Consider the following 20374-nt stretch of genomic DNA (forward strand, 5'->3'; position numbering starts at 1 on the left):
TAGAATAGTGCCAGTTTTCATGAACTGCAGCAAGGGGACTGGCCGACTGGAAGGATGCTGCCGCGACTTGGGCTCAGGGGGTGGGGTTGTGGGAAGGAACTAAAAGTTTGTAGAGCCCCTCAAGTCATCTGTTTCCTCTGACTTACACCATCCCACTGCTCAGTTAAAGCTTGCGCATATTATTTTCCTTTCGAAAACTAGGTTCCTCCCCCAGCTTGGGTCGTAGTTTATCACGAGGCTGGGCTCCATTTCCCTGGTATGAGTTCTCTGTCCCCGCGGAGCGCTTGACCCAGCATCCTGGCACCGAGGATCCCTCCAGTCCTGGAGCAGTCAAGGGCTTTTGCATTCCCATCATTTCTAGGAGGGGCGCATGCCCAGTTACACTGTAGTAGTCCCACTTTTATCCCACGCTAGATCCCGCTCTTTCCGCTCCCCCTTCCTTTGCAGATGGGGTGGAGCTATAACACCCGCGCGCGGCAGCTCTTGTGGGGCGGGGCAGGCACCGCCTCCTTCGCTTCGTCTAGGGACTGCCGCCTCGGCAAAAAGTCTGAGGTCCTGGAAACCGCCGCTGGGCTGAGAGTTAATAAGGGCGGAGGCAGACCGTCACGTGACGACGTCGATTCGCGTGCGGCAGTGGCGAAGTTGACAAACCCCGCGAAAATCGACTCTTTGCATCGCACATTTTGTTGATTTTCCCCCGTTTTTCTTTCTCTCTTTCCCCCGTCCATCCGAAAGAGGATTGGAAAAAAAAAACAAAACAAACAAACAAACAAAAAAAACCTAACGCTGTTGGGACCCGGAAGCGGAAAGGGCATCTTTGAGGTCGATACTTCCGGGTCATTGGGAGAGTGCGGGATTCCTGGGCCGAGAGCGGGTGGCTGAGCCGGGACCTCGCGTGATTCTCGGAACCCGAGGAGAAGCGGCGTCCGGGGCTATGGCTGTGACTCTGGACAAAGACGCTTATTATCGGCGAGTGAAGAGACTGTACAGCAACTGGCGGGTGAGGAAGATCCTGTAATTTTTCCTAGGGAGCCCCCTTAGCCATCCCATAATAACCCTGTTTCTCGGCGCCCTTTTTTCTCTTTCGGTCAGGAATTCCCGGGTTCTGTGCCTCACCCTTTTCGTTGCTCCCGAAATCATTCACCGGAGGCGGCCACGAACGCTGCCCCTTAACAGGGAATCCCCCGCATTCACCCTGTCCTGCGGCCATCACCATCTTCCCCGCGTGCCAGCCTTGGTCATGCAAAGCAGCACCTCTCGCAGTCTCTTCCCGCCCTAGAAGAGGCAACATCCTTCCCTCCTACTCCGTGGTCACGTCTTGCTGCCCTCTCCTGCCGTGTTCTCACGCACTCGCTCTGTCCCTCCAGAACCACAATATTCCACCCCTGGTCCCGCCAGGATTATAACCGTCTTCGTAAAGGAGAGATGGAAGGGCAAGGAGGATGTCAATCGGGCTCTTAGCGTTTATCGTGTGCGGGGCTTTTGCTGGAGTTAAAAAAAGAAATACTGCTCACGCGCAACCGCCTTATGTTCTAGGCCCTGCTGTGGGTTACAGAGAGGGACCTAACGCTGAAAGCCTGCAGACATTAGTAATACCAAAACAAAACAAAACAAAACGATGCCTAAAACCTTATTAGTTCCTTGGTAGCGTATCCGGGGCACGTGTTCTTTAAAAGAGCTGTGGCAGTTCCCAGTTTTTTAAAGATTCGGCAGTTTTGCTGCTCTAAAAACGTCCACAGTTAAAACTTATTTTTATGATGTTAACTTACTAATTGAGCAAACATTTGGTTGCATTCTGTGATGCAGTCTGCGTTGGCTAGCTTAAGTCTTGCCTCTGAACCCTGTCATCAAGGGAAGATCCAGCTAATAAAGATTTTTTTTTAACCTGAAAAACGTTTTGAGAAAAATGATCAGTTCTCATTTCAGCATTGTAAATTATCTTTCAAACTGGTCATCTACTAAAACCAAGCCATTAAAATTGGTCGTTTCCTTGCCATTCGTATTAAAGCTGTCTGTGCATGTTTCATCTTTTGAGGCTAAATACATTAGATAATTGAAAATAAAATTGATTCTCTTGCATTTTATGAAAAGCAAAAATAAAAACTAAATGCTAGATGAATACTGAACATTTTATTTTTTTTAATTTTTTGATTAATTTCTACCAAATGATTTTTTGCAGCTTCTCTCAGTCATATTATTCAAACATAATCGATGTTAGAAAAACATTTTAAAACCTTGATACTTTCTAATGATCAGTAAGTACTAAAAATCCGAAGCCCTCTCTTCTACCCATAAACCCTGAAACTGTGAACCTTTGATATGAAAATTGTTTTTAGTCCCAGTGATTCAGATTCATCAAATAATTTCATTCTCTCTATACCATTCAGGAAAACTAATCTGTAGCTCTCACTTCCTCTACATGACAAATTAACTGTGGCCTGAAGACAGGTTGGCAAACCTAATAAAACTGATAGTCTTTAAATCCATGAAAGTTATTTCCCACCCACCATTTTTTTTTGTATCTCAAAAATCTTTAAAGTGTATCTTGGCCCTCTTACTACCTTAATGACATCATCTTGGGAGAATGTTAGATATTGATAAGACACTGATGGTGTAAAGTTATGAGCCAAATCTATGTAAAAATGTACCAGTTAACAAAACCTGTGGCTATTATGAAAAACTTACTTGAATAAGACTTTCTGCTTTTGTGTTAATGTGTCCAGAACCCACCTGTAGAAGTTCTTTGTGTATGCGGTCTTTTCAGCCTACAGTGCTTTCATTCTGATACACTTAATCAGAGATAGTAGTTTTCTGGGTTAAATCTAGTCGCTTATCCTCCTGGATATAGCAGAAAGATAGTGGGATATATAGGTGTGTTGTATAACTTTTCTCTTTTACACCTTTTCCTTTTTTTAATAAGAAAACTGGGATTGAAATAGAGTAAGTTGAAGTTAATGGTAAAAATTCCAAACCTGGCTGGGCACCGTGACTCATGCCTGTACCCAGCACATGAGGCCAGGAGTTGAAGACCAGCCTGGGCAAGATGATGAGACCCCCGTCTCTACAAAAAAAAAAAAAAAGGGAAATAAATTAGCCAGGCATGGTGGTGTGTGCCTATAGTCCTAGCTACTTGTGATGCTGAGGCAGAAGGATCCCTTGAGCCCAGGAGTTTTAGGCTGCAGTGAGCTGTAATCGCATCACTGCACTCCAGCCTGGATGAGACCCCGTCTTTAAAAAAAAAATAAAAAAAAAAAATAAATCCCAAGCCTTTTGCTTTCAGCTTCCATCTTAAAAAAAAAAAAAAGCTGTTATGACTAAAATTAACTAAAACATGATTTGGGCTCCAAACCCACTTTTAATTTTAAATACTCTTGATTATAAGCCCTTAAAAGCTGTAGTGGTTGAACCTGGTAGTTCCAGCAGTCCAAATACAAGTACACAGGGTTGTAGAGAACTGATAAGCTACTAAGCTTTTTCTTCCCTTTTTTAAAAATAAGAATAGGAATTAACCTTACCTATCTGCAAGTTAATTTTCAGTTAGGTACATATTTTGAGGCTATTGCAAATAAAATATTTTTTAATTATAATTTTCATAACTTATGTCCTAAAAACAATTGTAGTTATCATGTACTTTTAACTGAATAGAAATTTCAAAAATATTAAGCCTTGTATCTAAGTAAATCTTGTCATTTTAGAGATGGGAAAATGGAGTCAGTCAAAAATCAACAGGAGACCTTAGAACGTACTACTGTTTTATGACTCCTGGAGGTTTGAGTCTAGATCCAGTCTTGCCTCTTATGTTTTAAGTGAGAACTGCTAAGAGCAGAAAGGATTTGCAGCACCTTCTCTGTATTATTAGAATATCGCAGGTGGTAGTGGTGGTTCGTGGAAATGGGCTGCATGCTTCTTTGTCCTCTTATGCCTACTAGATCCTTCTTCAGGGATTGCCAGCCTTTTCATGATTACGATTATTTTTAACCAAGTAATATGATTAGTGCTGCTCATTGGGAGAAACAAAAGAGGTTATCTACCATCCCAGGGTTCCAGCTGCCTTGAGGGCTGAGTGGTACAATATCCAGGCATATCTGTATATCATTTGAGACCTACCTGTTGGGACATTCTGATATGAGTGGACCTTGACTTCATCTGCCTTTTATCTTGAAGAATTCCATAAAATGTCAAAAATATTTGTTTTCAGAAGGAATACTCACATTCTTGTGAGCATACACCAACTGTCAGGATTGGGGTAGTGGAAGACTGACCCCAAAGAAATTTTATGCCTTTGAAGAAACTAATGAATTAAAGTGTCAGTGCTTCTCTTGAGTGGAGCTTTCTGGCTCTTTGCAGATTTTTATGGTGGCTTAGTTTCTTGTTCTGGGTTGTTCTATTAAGATTCAACAGCTATGTTCTGTGGCTCAGGAAGGATTTTAAAAAATACGTAGTAGCTTATGCCTGTATAATCCCAGCTACTCCAGAGGCTGAGGTGGAAGGATTGCTTGAGTCCAGGAGTTCAAGACCAGCCTGGGCAACATAGTGAGAGCCCATTTCTTTAAAAAAAAAAAAAAAAAAAAAAAAATTTCAGTCTTCCATCAGTATCTGTCAGGGATTGCTTCCAGGACATACCTAGATACCTAAATCAAAGGATGCTCAAGTCTCTGATAACAAAATGGCATCATATTTGCATAGCCTATGTATATCCTCCCATTATTTTTTTATTTCTAGATTACTTACAATACCGAATATAGTGTAAGTGCATGTAAATAGTAGTTATACTTATTTTTTAGGGGGTAATGACGTAGGAAAATGTTTGGCCATTTTAATTTTCAGTACACAGTTGAATCCACAGATAAGGAGAGCCAGCTGTATAGGCATTTCCTGTTATTTCAGTCAGGCAGTGGATTACTTCCACTCACACTCAGCTCTTAATAGCTCCTTTATCTCTGGAGTGGGATAGAGAAAGGTTTTTTTGTTTGTTTGTTTGTTTTTTGAGTTTCACTCTGTGGCTGAGGCTGGATTGCAATGGCACAATCACTGCTCACTGCAGCCTCAACCAAACCAGCCTCAGGTGATCTTCCCACCTCAGCCTCCTGAGTAGCTAGGACCACAGGTGCATGCCACAACACTTGACCAATTTTTATTATTATTATTATTATTTGTTTTATTGTATTTTTTGTGGAGACAGGGTTCCACCGTGTTGTCCCAGGCTGGTCTCAAACTCATGGGCTCAAGCGATCCGCCCACCTCGGCATCCCAAAGTGCTGAGATTGCAGGTGTAAGTCACTGCACCTGGCCAAGAAACTTTTTAATAATGCTGAGTAAGGAGGGTTAGATGGAAATAAATGCCCAGATGGATTGAGATTTTTTTAAAATATTGCTTACTCAGCTTTTATAGTCTAGTTCTCTACTTTTTTTTTTTTTTTCTTTTTTTGAGACAGTCTGACTGTGCCACCCAGGCTGGAATGCAGTGAAGCATTCTCAGCTCACTGCAACCTCTGCCTCCCAGGATCAAGCAATTCTCGTGTCTCAGCCTCCTGAGTAGTTGAGATTACAGGTGTGTGCCACCATGCTCGGCTAATTGTTGTATTTTTCGTAGAGATGGGGTTTCACCATATTGGCTAGGCTGGTCTCTAACTCCTGGCCTCAAGCAATCCACCCACCCCAGCCTCCCAAAGTGCTGGGATTACAGATATGAGCCATCACATCCAGCCCTAGATCTCTACTTTTTATATTTACTTTTTATCCCTATTAACAACTACAGTGCCTGGCAGATAGAAGTCACTCAGTGAACAGTGGTAACTGATTATATGGGTATTTAGCTACAACCAGACTGCAAAAATACTTTCTTTTTTTAAGGCAGTATCAGTTTGGTTCAGAGGAAGATAGTTGTTCTGCTGCTGCACTATTTCTGCAACTTTTATCATCCAGATACCACCTTCACAATTTTTGCAGATTCTTTGCCACCTGTTTTATATTTTATTTAACTCTCACTTTCAAAATTATTTTAATCAGTAATATAGTTTTTTAAAAATCATAGTCCTAATAAAAGCCTTAAAACAAAAAGTCACCTATCCCAGAGGCAAACACTTTGAGTTTTTTGTTTCTTTCATATTTCTAAATAATATCTATATATACTGCTATTTCTTGATTTGTGAATTTTTAACGGTTATTAACTTATGGTAGATCTGAATTTAACTTCTTTGTGTCATCACACTCATTCCAACTTCCCTACCTCCTGATACCTTAACATTTTTCTCCTGACACATTGATATGAAAAATTTTAAAGACAGAAAAGTTGAAAGAATTTTAAGTAAACCCTTTATACCCACCACCCCACACAGTTAACATTTTGTTGTACTTGCTTTATCACACATCCATCCTTCTTCATAACTTTTCCCCACAATTTTTAGTAAAATAAGTAGTTACTATTTACACTGTTTATGTTCATATAGATGTTTTCACTGCTGGGTGAAGTAATAAAGTATGATTAACTTTCCTTTTTTTTCTACAGTTTTTTATTTTTCCTGGCATTAATGATTTCCTCAATTTTTCTCCTTTAAAAAAAGTCTCCCTAGCCTTAATTTTTTCCAATAAATCTATTATAATGTTACCAATCTTTTATTCTAAATTTCTCACACTCGTAGAATTTTCTTCTGTTTCTTAAGAGCAACCTCACTCCCCACTTTCACCCCCCACATTATCCTGCTCCATCTGTATAGGTTACTCTTTAGGCCTGTTGAACCTCGGGACTTGGCAATATTGGGTCCCCTATATCCAAGAGCCTCTGCTTTGTTTTTTCTTTAGCACATTTTCTCTAAGAACTTCGTAAGAAAAGATGGGCCAGGCGCAGTGGTTCATTCACGCCTGTAATATCAGCATTTTGGGAGGCCGAGGTGGGCAGATCACTTAAGGCCAGGAGCTCAAGACTACCCTGGCCGACATGGCGAAACCCCATCTCTACTAAAAATACAGAAATTAACCGGGCATGGTGCCACATTCCTGTAATGCCAGCTACTAAGGAGGCTGAGGCACGAGAATCGCTTGAACCCAGGAGGCAGAGGCCACAGTGAGCTGAGATCGTGCCATTGCACTCCAACCTGGGCAACAGAGTGAGACTGTGTCTCAAAAAAAGAATAAATAAAAAGCTCACCACTAGCTCCACTGTAACCCCATGCAAAAAAAAAAAAAAAAGGATGCATAGAATATAAATGTCTTCAGCCCTTGCATGTCTTAAAGTGTTAGCTTGCCCTCACTTTTGGTTAATAATATAGTTAACCAAAGTCAACTCTATTGGCTTTGTTAATGCAGTAGGTATAAAATTCTGTGTTGAAAATCATTTTCTGCTCAGAATTTTGAAGCCATTATTTGGCGTCAAAGCCTTCAGTGTTACTTTTGAGAAGGCTGATATGATTCTATTTCCAGTATACATACATAGCCTGTTCTCTCTGAAATTTAGAATCATCCCTTCTGTTTTGAAATTGCACAGCAATGTGCTTTGATATGTCTCTTTTGGGGAAATCCTTTTAGTCTCAAGCTCACATTCTTCAGTCCTAGGATAGTGCATTATTTGATCATTTTGGTCCCTGCATTTCCTTAGTGATGTCTTTTGTTTCTGAAATTCCTATTCAGTAAGGTTTAGACCTCTTTGGTTAAATCTGTTCATTGTTTATCTTTTTTTTTTTTTTCTTTTTCTTTCTTTGAGACAGTCTCACTGTCACCCAGGCTGGAGTGCAGTGATGCAATCTTGGCTTACTGCAACCTCCCAGGTTCAAGAGATTCTCCTGCCTCAGCCTCCCGAGTAGCTGGGATTACAGGTGCCTACTACCATGCCTGGCTAATCCAGGTCTTCATATGGCTAGTTTATCTTGCTACTGAAATATGTATTCAAGTGCTTTTACTTAGCCAACCATCACAAATTCACTGCACACAGAAGTGTTTTATTTATACTTCTTATTTCTTTACATAGAATATTAAAAGACAAATGCAAGGGTTTGGGATTTTATAATGGTAATCATTTTTACTTCATCAAGGACTTTTAAGTGAAACTGGCCTTTTTTCCTGAGTGTGTAGTAATGGAGAAGTAGTTTGGCGCCACTACCTTGACTCATACAAAGGGACTAGCAGTTTTAAGTGCCATTACTATTTCACTATTGGTGAGAACTAATGGTAAAACTTTTTGCCAACCTGAAGGAAAACATTTCTTACTGAAAATCAATGAGAAAAGGCATATAATTTCTATGTAGTGACTTCTTTGCATAATATATTTTGTTGTGGTAGAGAAGTACAACAGAACACTCAGTTGCTATCATATATCCTTATTAACAAGCAGAAGCCTTAAAAATGTGGAAGAGTCTTATGTATGCATTTATCTTGACTTTATAGGGGAAGTCAGAATTATAGCTCAGAATGACCAGTGTTTTGGCTTTATGGAGCTATTGAAGAGTATCTGATGGTTGGAGAACTCACACATCTTGATTTCAAAACTTACTACAACGCTATAGTAATCAAAACATCATGGTACTGGCCTAAGGATAGGCATATAGAAGAGTGGAATAAACATGAAAATTCAGAAATAAATCCTCACATTTATGGTCATTTAATTTTTGACAGGGATGTCAAGATAATTCAATGAGAAATGAATAGTCTTTTCAACAAATGGTGTTGTAATAACTATTCAATGTAAAAGAATGAAGTTGGGTTAGTCCTCAGACCATACAAAAAAATTAATTGAAAATGAATCATAGACCTAACTGTGACAGCTAAAGCTATGAAACCCTTGTAGAAGAAGTATAAAGTAAATCTGAGTGACCTTGAATTAGGCAGAACCTTCTTAGATATGACACCAAAAGCACAAGAAAATAGATAGGCCAGGCACAGTGGCTCACACCTGTGATCCTAGCATTTTGGGAGGCCAAGGCAGGCGGATCACTTGAGGTCAGGAGTTCAAGACCAGCCTGGCCAACATGGCAAAACCTAGTCTCTGCTAAAAATACAAAAATTAGCCAGGCATGGGGCAGTTGCCTGGAGTCCCAACTACTTGGGATGCTGAAGCACGAGAATTGCTTGAACCCAGGAGACGGAGGTTGCAGTGAGCCGAGATCGTGCCACTGCACTCCAGCCTGGGGGATAGAGTGAGACTCTGTCTCCAAAATAAAAAAGAAAATAGATAAATTGTACCACTTCAAAATTAGAAACTTTGGTGCTTCAAAGGACACTATCAAGAAAGTGAAAATAAAATGCACAGAATGGGAGAAAATGTCTGCAGATCCTGATAAGGGACTTGTGTCTAGAATATAAAAACTCTTACAGCTCAATAATAAAGCAACAACTCAGCTACAAAATGGCAGAGGATCTGAACAGGCATTTCTCCAAGAGGCATACAGTTGTCAGTAAACATATGAAATGATGCTCAACATCATTAGCCATCAGAGAAATGAAATCAAAACTACAGTGAGGGCCGGGCGTGGTGGCTCATGCCTGTAATCCCAGCACTTCAGGAGGCCAAGTGGGGGCGGATCACTTGAGGTCAGGAGTTCAAGACCAGCCTGGCCAACATGGTGAAACCTCGTCTCTACTAAGAAATATAAAAATTAGCTGGGCGTGGTGGTGCATACCTGAAGTCCCAGCTACTTGGGAGGCTGAGGCACAAGAATCGCTTGAACCTGGGAGGCGGAGGTTGCAGTGAGCCAAGTTTGCACCACTGCACTCCAGCCTGGGTGATAGAGCGAGACTCTGTCTCAAAAGAAAAAAAAAGCAGGATACTAATTTACACTCATTATATGGCTGTCATCAAAATGACATAAAAACTGTTGGTTAACGTGGAAAAATTGGAACCTTGATACATTCTTAGGAATGTGAAATAGTGACTAGTGCAGTCATGGTGACAAACAGTCTGATGATTCCTCGAAAAGTTACCATATGACCCAGCAGTTCATCTCCTAGGTATATGTATACCCAAGAGAAATGTCCATACAAAACATATTCAAATGTTCATGGCAACATTTTTTACAATAGCCAGAAAGTGAAAACCCGAGTGTCCTGCAACTGATGAATGGATAGATAAAATGTGGTATATCTACACAATGAAATATTCAGCAGTAAAAGGGAATGAAGTATTGATACGTGTCACAACACAGATGAACCTTGAAAACAAGTGAAAGAAGCCAGACACAAAGGCCACATTTTATTTGATTCCATGTATATGAATTGTCCAGAATAGACAAATCCATAGAGACAGGTTAGTGGTTTGTCTAGGGCTGAGATGGAGATAGGGGAGTTGAGGAATGATTGTACTCAAGGACACAGAGTTTGTTTTTGGAGAGATTAAAATGTTCCAAAATTGTGATGGTTGCATAATTCTGCTAAAAATCATTACATTGTATGCTTTTGAATTTTATGTGAATTCTGTCTCAATAAAACTTTTTTAAGAAATAAAGAACTCCTGTCTCTCCGTCAGCCAGAAAGGACATTGGTATTGAGGTTGACAAAACCTACAAGGACAAAAACTACCATGGCTTCCAGTGCTTTCATGAAACCTCAGATATGTGGCCTTCTGGCCAGGCATCTGTGATTTCATGTTGTTGAAGTGTTCATTTTGCCCTGGGGTTACATCTCTCTATTAAAATTTCTGTGGCTGAACCAAATAAGAAGGCATATGTAGATTTCTGCATAAATTATGACTCCTTGAAAGATTCTGAGATGAAGGTGGCTTATCTTTGAGAGTGCAAGATGATTTTGGAATATAAAAAATTAGTTTGGGCCAGGCATGGTGGCTTATGCCTGTGATTCCAGCACTTTGGGAGACCGAAGCAGGTGGATCACGTGAAGTTAGGAGTTCGAGACCAGCCTGACCCACATAGTGAAACCCTGTCTCTACTGAAAATAAAAAAATTAGCCAGGTGTGGTGGTGGGCACCTGTAATCCTAGCTACTGGGGAGGCTGAGGCAGGAGAATTGCTTGAACCCAGGAGGTGGAGGTTGCAGTGAGCCGAGATTGCACCATTGCATTCCAGCCTGGGCAACAAGAGTCAAACTCCATCTCAAAAATAAGTAATAAAATTTAAAAAAATAAAATATTTCTTTGAATTACACAGGACGTTTGTCACTGATCTGTGTTCCTGAACTATGAAACATAGATCTGGGGGCTAAGGAAAAATTTCTCTTGATATTTATCAACAATTAGCAAGTACTGTAAAAACAAAAAATAGAATAGCTGTAAGACTGCCAAACAGGCATGTACCTTAAACTTGAAATTTCTATCAGGAGAAAATTATGCCTGTCCTAGGTAAATGTTGAAGGCTGTATTCCTGTTTTGCTAGTGTGAAAAATTAAGTGATGATTACCCACTCTTTTCAGAAAGGAGAAGATGAGTATGCCAACGTTGATGCCATTGTTGTATCAGTGGGTGTTGATGAAGAAATTGTTTATGCCAAATCAACTGCCTTACAGGTGAGAGATTTACAGCAATTTTTAGCCCTTAGAGTTGTTGGATTATCTACTGCACTGCTCAGTATGGTAGCCACATTAAAACTTAAATTCCTGGCTGGCTGCGGTGGCTCATGCCTGTAATCCCAGCACTTTGGGAGGCTGAGGCAGGTGGATTGCTTGAGCCCAGGAGTTCAAGACCAGCCTGGACAACATGGCAAAACCCTGTCTTTACAAGAAATACAAAAAAATTAAGCAGGTGTGGGGGTGTGCACCTGTAGTCCCAGCTACTCAGGAGGCTGAGATGGGAGGATGGCCTGACCCCAGGAGGTAGAGGTTGCAGTAAGCCAAGATTGCACCATTGCACTCCAGCCTGGGCAACACAGTGAGACCCTGTCTCTTACTTTAAAAAATTTCAATTTCTCAGTCCCATCAGCTGTGTTTCTGGTACTCGGCAGTGGCTACCCCATATTGGACAGAGCAGATAAATGGTATTTTCACCATCACATAAAGTTCAATTGGATTTAGCAGTGCTTTAGGACATAAGGAAAAAGAAGTATTAATATCAGTATGGATTTAGCTGCTATAACACAAAAACCTAAGTAACAGTGAGTTAAACAAAATATTCTTTTCCTTATGTATAGTCTTCAGGGACCCAGGCTTTTTCCAGTTCTCTGTTCTGCCACCCAAAGAACATAGCCCTGTTGCACATGGTACAGAATGGCTTCTAGAACTCCAGGTGTTTCATCTACATTCCAAGCAAAAAGAGAGAGACAGAAGAAAACAGGAGGCCACCTTTTCTTTTTAAGAAGACTTGCTTGAAGCTCCACACACTACCATTTTTTACTTATTGGCCAAAATTTGATCTTAATGACCATACTTACCTGAAAGGACGGTAAAATATCAGTTCTTTGAGAAGGAGAAATGAATAATTGGTAGGGAACTGGTAATTGAGGAGGTAATAACGCAGGGTTCTGTATCACTCTGTCCCTTGTTTTATGCATTTCTGTATTACTAAACATTGATATACTTCCTATAAACACAAGTCGTTTAACTGATTTGATGGTTTTAATTATAGAAAGTTCAAGCATATAAACGTAGAGAAAATAATACATTGAACCCCATTGTCCTGTTCTAATAAATTGTCGACTCTTGGCCGATCTTGCTTAATTTGTATCCACTCCAGACTCCCCAGCCTGATTACCTTGGAATTAATTTCAGACATGTTATTTTTGTCTATAAGTATTTCTATATATCTGTATGAGTCCATTAATTTTTGTATCTGTAAATACCGTTGTCACTGTTGTCTTTTTCCATAGACATGGCTCTTTGGTTACGAACTAACTGATACTATCATGGTCTTTTGTGATGACAAAATCATCTTTATGGCCAGCAAGAAAAAAGTGGAGTTCTTGAAACAGATTGCCAACACTAAGGGCAATGAGAATGCTAATGGAGCCCCTGCCATCACACTGCTAATACGAGAAAAGGTCAGGATTAATAAAGAATGTGTCATAAATGTGGAAGAATCTTCAAAAGGGATGAACAGAAATGCCTTATAGGAGTTTGAAAGAATGCGCAGGGGAAATTATAGGTGGCTGTGGTTGTAATTACAAAGTTCTGTCACGTCTTCATTGTTAGGAGGAAAAGAATTCAATAATCCTATCAGTTCTGCTGTAAAACAAATGAGCTATGAAATTCTGGTGAACACTGATTTTATGTCTCCATTCTTGAGGACACTGTTAGTTTGTTTTCATCTGTATGCCTTGATTAGAGCAAATAACCTTAAATATCCTTAAGGAAACTTAGATATACATCATTTCCAGTTTTTATCAAATGTGAATTTTTTTTGTCATACTGCCCACCTAACATGGGATGTTTTCTCAGAATATTGTTCACTTATGTGTTTGAGTTTCTTAACTGTTTCTGAAGAAAAAGAATAGTTGTATCAGACGTGGTGGCACACACCCGTAGTCCCAGCTGCTCAGGAGGCTGAGATGGGAGGATTGCTTGAGCCCAGGTGTTTGAGACCAGCCTGGGCAACGTGAGACCCCTTCTCTTAAAAAAAGGAATAGTCTGGTCAACTTACGGCAGCACTTTCACCTGAGTATATAAAAATATCTAAAGAAATGTTTTGCTCACTTTTTATATATTACAATCTTCCTTAAAGATGGGAAGGCATCTTACAGGTGGGCCAGGCATGGTGGCTCGTGGCTGTAATCCCAATACTTTGAGAGGCCGAGGCGAGCACTTGAGCGCAGGAGTTCCAGATGAGTCTGGGCAACATGACAAAACCCCATCTCTACAAAAAATACAAAAATTATTCAGGAAGGCTGGGTGCAGTGGATCACTTGAGGTCTGGAGTTCAAGACCATCCTGGGCAAGATAACAAAACCCCATCTCTACTAAAAATATAAAAAATTAGCCGGGCATGTTGTCACATACCTGTAATCCCAGCTACTCGGGAGGCTGAGGCATGAGAATCACTTGAACCCGGGAGGCTGTGGTTGCAGTGAGTGTAGATTGCGCCGCTGCACTCCAACCTGGCAACAGAGCAAGTCTGCCTCAAAAAAAAAAAAAAAAAAAATTTATCCAGGCATGGTGGTATGAACCTGTAGTCCCAGCTGCTTGGGAGGCCGAGGCAGGAGGATTGCTTGAACTTGGGAGTTCGAGGTTGCAGTGAGCTGTGATCACACCACTGTGCTCTACCCTGGGGGTAGTAGAACAAGACCCTGTCTCTTTAAAAATAAAAAGTAGGTGGGGATGGGAGGAGAATTAATTTTTTCCATAGTTTAGAATATTATTCTACCTGTTACTGGTAAAACATATGTGTCTAATGAACTGGTAAAACGTGTCTTTTCTTCCCTATGACACTGACAGAATGAAAGTAATAAGAGTAGCTTTGACAAAATGATTGAAGCCATTAAAGAAAGCAAGAATGGCAAGAAGATTGGAGTGTTCAGCAAAGACAAATTCCCTGGAGAGTTCATGAAGAGCTGGAATGACTGCCTCAACAAAGAAGGCTTTGACAAAGTAAGAATACTACTGGAAATAGCAAATCAAGAGTTGAGAAGACAGAAATGTGATGGGCTTCCATAACAGATAGTGCAGGACGTTTGTTTTGGGAAAACTGTATGTTTGTTTACATTTTATCCCCTTTGGCTGAGCAGTGTGCCAGTTTTATTTTTTTTCCCTGCCTTTCTTCCATCTGCCTTTACAAAAAACGTCTAGAGGGCAGTTTACATTTTAAGTGGTACATTAGCTTAACACCTCTTGTAGTACACACAATGACCTGGCAAAGAGCTATTTCAAATGTTTATTCAGTTCAAGAAGAGAATGTTTGAATATTCTGCAAACCAGTGATAGTTTGCTAAATAACAGAAATATCACTGGTAATATTCAAATTGGAGAGGTGCATTTATTTTGTAATTCTGTACTTGCATGTTAGAAACTCTTGTCACTTTGACCACAGATAGATATCAGTGCAGTTGTGGCATATACCATCGCTGTAAAGGAGGATGGGGAGCTCAACCTAATGAAGAAAGCAGCCAGCATCACTTCTGAAGTCTTCAACAAATTCTTCAAGGAAAGAGTCATGGAAATAGTTGATGCAGATGAGGTAAATGGAGATGAGAGGGTCTTTTTACTGTTTTAATGAAGCAGTAATAAGTCTACGATGCAAATCTGTTGGTGTGTTCTTCAGCTTCCTTTGAAATTAAGACTGACACTTAAGTTGGTGGTAATTACATCATCTCCCTTTCAAAATAATGGTAAGCCTGCATTATGTTTTCTTGAGGTAACCCATTATTTTACTTGAGAATCATAGGAATAGCTGTAAGTCCTACATATTGTTCTCCAAATGTGTTTTGCCTGCATACCAATATATTACCTGGCGCATAAACATTTCCTAAGACTTATACAAGGATACATTTTGTCTTCAAATCATAGTGTCCACACACCCCGCTTTGCTACCCTCTAGTAAGTGTTACTTTATTTCTGGATGCTCTTACAGAAAGTTCGACACAGCAAACTGGCTGAGTCTGTGGAAAAGGCCATTGAAGAGAAAAAATACCTTGCTGGGGCAGACCCTTCTACTGTGGAAATGTGTTACCCTCCTATCATTCAGAGTGGTGGCAACTATAATCTCAAGTTCAGTGTGGTGAGGTAAGTATATGAAGACTTCATAATATAGCATTTTGACTTTAGCCTATTTTTTCTTTTTGTTAAATCTGTACAAATTTGTGGGGTACATTGAAATTTGGCTACAAGTATATAATGTATAGTGTCACCAAGTCATTATCTTGGGTGTCCATCACCCAGGTGCAATACATTTTTGTTAAGTATAGTCCCCCTACTCTGCTGTCAAACATTGAATTTATTCCTTCTATCTTACTTTATGTTTGTACCTTTTAACCCACTTCTTTTCATCCTTACCTGCCCCCCTACACACTTACCCTTACCAGTCTCTGTTATCTATTTTTTCCCTATCTCCATGTAATCCAATTTTTTAGTTCCCACATATAAGTGAGAACATTCAGTATTTGTCCTTTTATGTCTGGCTCATTTAACTTAAGACTAATTACAACTCACAATTCATAGAGGACTAGTGGATAAGTGACTCCTCACAACCCCACAATTAGACTATAATGGATACAATTCAGGATATCATTTGCATTTTTGTAATCCAGTACTCACTTACTCACTGAATTTTTATCCTAAAAGTTTTGGTCACTGACTTTTACTCCAGAGCCTTTATAAACTGGTTAGTTTATTTAAAACAAAACACAAAAAAGTTTAGGTCCTTATTCAGCCACAGCTTTGGGATATGGCAGGGAAAAGTAATGATTATTGATACCGTGTCCCATTGATACCAAGGACTTTGCTAGTTTTGGTAATGAAATGTTTTCTTTCTTTGTTGGTCTCTAGTGACAAGAATCATATGCATTTTGGGGCTATCACTTGTGCCATGGGTATTCGCTTCAAGTCTTACTGCTCCAACCTTGTTCGCACTTTGATGGTTGATCCTTCTCAGGAAGTTCAAGAAAATTATAACTTTTTACTCCAGCTTCAAGAGGAGCTGCTGAAGGAATTAAGACATGGTGAGGTGCCTTAGAAAAGGAGGTTTGGAAGTTGTGTAACAAAAATGTCATTGGCCGGGAGCTGTGGGTCCCACCTGTAATCCCTACACTGGGAGGCCGAGGCAGGAGGATCACTTGAATCCAGGAGTTCAAGACCAGCCTGGGCAATGAGGCCCCCATATCTCTACAGGAAATTAAAAATGAAACAATTAGTTGGGCATGGTGGTGCACGCCTGTGGTCCCAGCTACTCAGACTGAAGTTGGGGAGGATCACTTGAGCCTGAATGGTCAAGGCTGCAGTGAGTTGCAATTATACCTCGGCAGTGAGCCATGATTGCGCCACTGCACTCCAGCCTGGGCAATAGAGTTGAGACCTTCTCTCAAAAAAGAAATGTCATTAGTGTTATGTTTATGTCTCTGAGGCTCTCATATTAAAAAGAGAATAAGATTTACAAATGTTGAATCATCCTAGCATATAGGTCTTGAATCTGCATTTCTTTCAAGCATGAGTGATCATTGTGGTTTACATTGATGTTTATAGAAACCTCTCTGACTTGTTAGGCCCTCTGTGTCCAGATCGTCACAAAATACCTTGGCCTTATTACTATTCCTTAGTTATAGAAAGTTCTGAGAACTAGTATCTCTACCTACAGGATATATACTATTAATTCTACATCAAAACGATACGAAGGATACTGAGCTTCCAGACACCATTCTTCCACATTATGTCTAAGTCGGTCTTAAGAAGTCCTATTGGAAATCATAGCCATAGATAGTTTAATGAAGATAAAGATCCCTCTGAGGCCACCATATCTAGACTACTTTTTAGCTTGACATACCCATTCATATAGATCCTGAAAAGTTAAGGCCACAGCCCTCATAACAATAATTCACCCATTTAGTGATAAATGGAACAGGCCCACCACAAGGATCTGTTTTTGAAAATGTATAATAACTTTAATGTGATACCATTTATCAACTCTTAAAGTATTTTATTAAGACCACTGTCCTCCTGGATCAGTGATTCTCAAATAGTATGATTAAGAATGGGATCGGGGCCGGGTATGGTGGCTCAAGCCTGTGATCCCAGCACTTTGGGAGGCCAAGGTAGGCAGATCATGAGGTCAGGACCATCCTGGCTAACACGGCGAAACCCCATCTACTAAAAATACAAAAAAATTAGCCGGGCGTGGTGGCAGGCACCTGTAGTCTCAGCTACTCGGGAGGCTGACGCAGGAGAAAGGCGTGAATCCGGGAGGTGGAGCTTGCAGTGAAGCAGGATCACGCCACTGCACTCCAGCCTGGGCAACAGAGCGAGACTCCATCTCAAAAAAAAAAAAAAAAGAATGGGGCCAGGTGGAGTGATTTACACCTATAATTCCTGCACTTTGGGAGGCCAAGGTGGGAGGATTGCTTGAGTCCAGTTTGAGACCAGCCTGGGCAACATGGCAGACCATGTCTCTACAAAAAATAAAAAATTAGCTGGGCATAGTGGTGTGTGCCTATAGTCCCAGTTACTTGGGAGGCAGAGGTGGGAGGATCATTGAGTCTGGGAGGTCAGGGCTGCAGTGATCCGTAATCATGCTACTGCACTCCAGCCTGAGTGACAGAGTGAGACCTTGTCTCAAAAAAAAAAAAAAAGTGAGTGGACTGTTTAGTTCACACTTTGAGAAACACTGCTTTAGGGGACATAAATTTTGATTTTAAAATGTTACTGAGTTTTTTTCCTAAAAGATACTTTAATATCCCCTTTGTGTCTTGTTATTAGGTGTGAAGATATGTGATGTGTATAACGCTGTCATGGACGTGGTTAAAAAGCAGAAGCCAGAACTGCTGAACAAAATTACCAAAAACCTAGGGTATGCCATGATGTCTATTGTCATTCTTGAGTCAGTTTTCAGTTAGACTGTCAGTGGTCAGTCTTATTTCTTTAGGCAATTGATTGATTCAGCCAACATTTATGGACTAGCAAACTATACTATGTGCCAGGCACATGATGTTATCAGAGAAAGTGAGACAGATTTAAGTTCTCCCAAGTGTATAAGAGAGATTTTTCTAGACCAATGTGGTGTTCCAGCCCATAGGTTTTCCAGGATATAATTACAGATGTTAGGAAATATTATTAATACATACTATACCTCCTCTCTCCATGCACATTTGCAACTTAAGTACTCTGAGATGTCCTAATATTTTATTTAGAGACAGGGTCTCACTCTGTCTAGGCTGGAGTGCAGTGGTGCAGTCATGCCTCACTGCAGTCTAGACCTTCTGGGCTCCAGCAATCCTCCCATCTCAGCTCCCCCAATAACTGGGACCAAGGCACGTGCCACCACACCCAGCTCATTTTTTTATTTTTTGTGGAAACAGGGTCTCGCTATGTTGCCCAGGCTGGTCTTGACCTCGTGGGCTCAAGCAGTCCTCCCACCTTGATCTCCCAAAGTGCTGGGATTACAGATGTGAGCCACTGTGCCTGGCCGTTTGTTTGTTTTTGGGGTTTTTTTTTGTTTTTTGTTTTTTTTTTTTTGGTTTTGGTTTTGGTTTGTTTATTCAATCCAGTGTATTTCTCAAATGTATTTTATACATTTCTCAAGTGTATTTTATACATTTCTCAAGTGTATTTTATACATTTCTCAAGTGTATTTTATACATTTCTCAAGTGTATTTTATACATTTCTCAAGTGTATTTTATACATTTCTCAAGTGTATTTTATACATTTCTCAAGTGTATTTTATACATTTCTCAAGTGTATTTTATACATTTCTCAAGTGTATTTTATACATTTCTCAAGTGTATTTTATACATTTCTCAAGTGTATTTTATACATTTCTCAAGTGTATTTTATACATTTCTCAAGTGTATTTTATACATTTCTCAAATGTATTTTATCACTGAACACCTAGAAATACCTAATAACGTGTAATGGAACAAAGGACATTTTGGGAAACAAAGCTTTATGTAGGCATTCTCTTTAGATGAAAACTAGTCTATGGTATATAGTTTCTAGACTTCTCTCATGGAAATATATACCTATATAACAAGTCTTACGAATCTGGTTTACCAGTGTTCCACTAAAAATTGCCCCTTTTAATCTAGTAATTACTGTCTTAGTAATGTACCCCTTAATAATCTCTATGTTGTTTCTAGGAGTACTACTGACTTGATTTTATGGTAGAAGGTTAAAGTTTAAATGTGGGCAAATAAGCTAAAATTAAAAAGGCTCGATATAATCAATTAGGAAATTATTTTTCGCCATGGGATTATACAGCATGTTTAGAGGCCAAAAGACTGTCTTTGAATCCTCTCTTCTAACTGAGCGGTCAGCAGGGGTAAATCATTTCAAACATGTTTGCCTGTCTTATTGTGAAAGTTGAAATGAATATGTTATGCTTGATCCATGTTAGAGATCTTTAGCCTTTTGCTGATGTTTATCTGTTTCTTTTCAGGTTTGGGATGGGAATTGAATTCCGTGAAGGCTCCCTAGTAATCAATAGCAAAAATCAATACAAACTGAAGAAAGGTAAGTTTCACATACAATAGGAAAATGCTTTTGTGAGTTACTTCCTTTAGCTTTATTTTCTTTTAGGCATATGTCTCACACCTCTCCACATTGTCACAGCCAGACTGATCCTTGTTTTGCTGTTTTAGGAATGGTTTTCAGCATCAATTTAGGATTCTCAGACCTGACTAACAAGGAGGGGAAAAAGCCAGAAGAGAAAACCTATGCCCTGTTCATTGGTGACACAGTGCTTGTGGATGAGGTGTGTATTGTGTCTAAACTTTGGAGTCTTCATGAACTAACTTCTGAGGCACGTCTGTGGACCCTGTGGTTTTTTTCTTGCTTTGTTAAATGCTAGCTAAGGGGAAGAATCCGTGTG

The 20374-nt window shown here is 40.0% G+C and overlaps 1 protein-coding gene across 1 annotated transcript in view; it reads left to right on the forward strand.

Annotated features, from left to right (window-relative positions):
* The first annotated feature begins 381 nt into the window (after positions 1-381).
* SUPT16H (SPT16 homolog, facilitates chromatin remodeling subunit) overlaps positions 382-20374 on the forward strand; it is a 33212-nt gene continuing 13219 nt past the window's right edge. Inside the window, exons 1-10 of the mRNA XM_019009496.4 lie at positions 382-1000; positions 11352-11444; positions 12740-12910; positions 14301-14453; positions 14893-15039; positions 15433-15584; positions 16347-16519; positions 18267-18357; positions 19943-20016; positions 20145-20257. Coding sequence (XP_018865041.1) covers positions 935-1000; positions 11352-11444; positions 12740-12910; positions 14301-14453; positions 14893-15039; positions 15433-15584; positions 16347-16519; positions 18267-18357; positions 19943-20016; positions 20145-20257 — 1233 coding nt within the window. The 5' untranslated portion in view covers positions 382-934. The remainder of the gene's footprint in view (positions 1001-11351; positions 11445-12739; positions 12911-14300; positions 14454-14892; positions 15040-15432; positions 15585-16346; positions 16520-18266; positions 18358-19942; positions 20017-20144; positions 20258-20374) is intronic.

This window comes from Gorilla gorilla, chromosome 15, assembly GCF_029281585.2.
Source record: "Gorilla gorilla gorilla isolate KB3781 chromosome 15, NHGRI_mGorGor1-v2.1_pri, whole genome shotgun sequence".
In the NCBI taxonomy this organism is placed as follows: domain Eukaryota; kingdom Metazoa; phylum Chordata; class Mammalia; order Primates; family Hominidae; genus Gorilla; species Gorilla gorilla.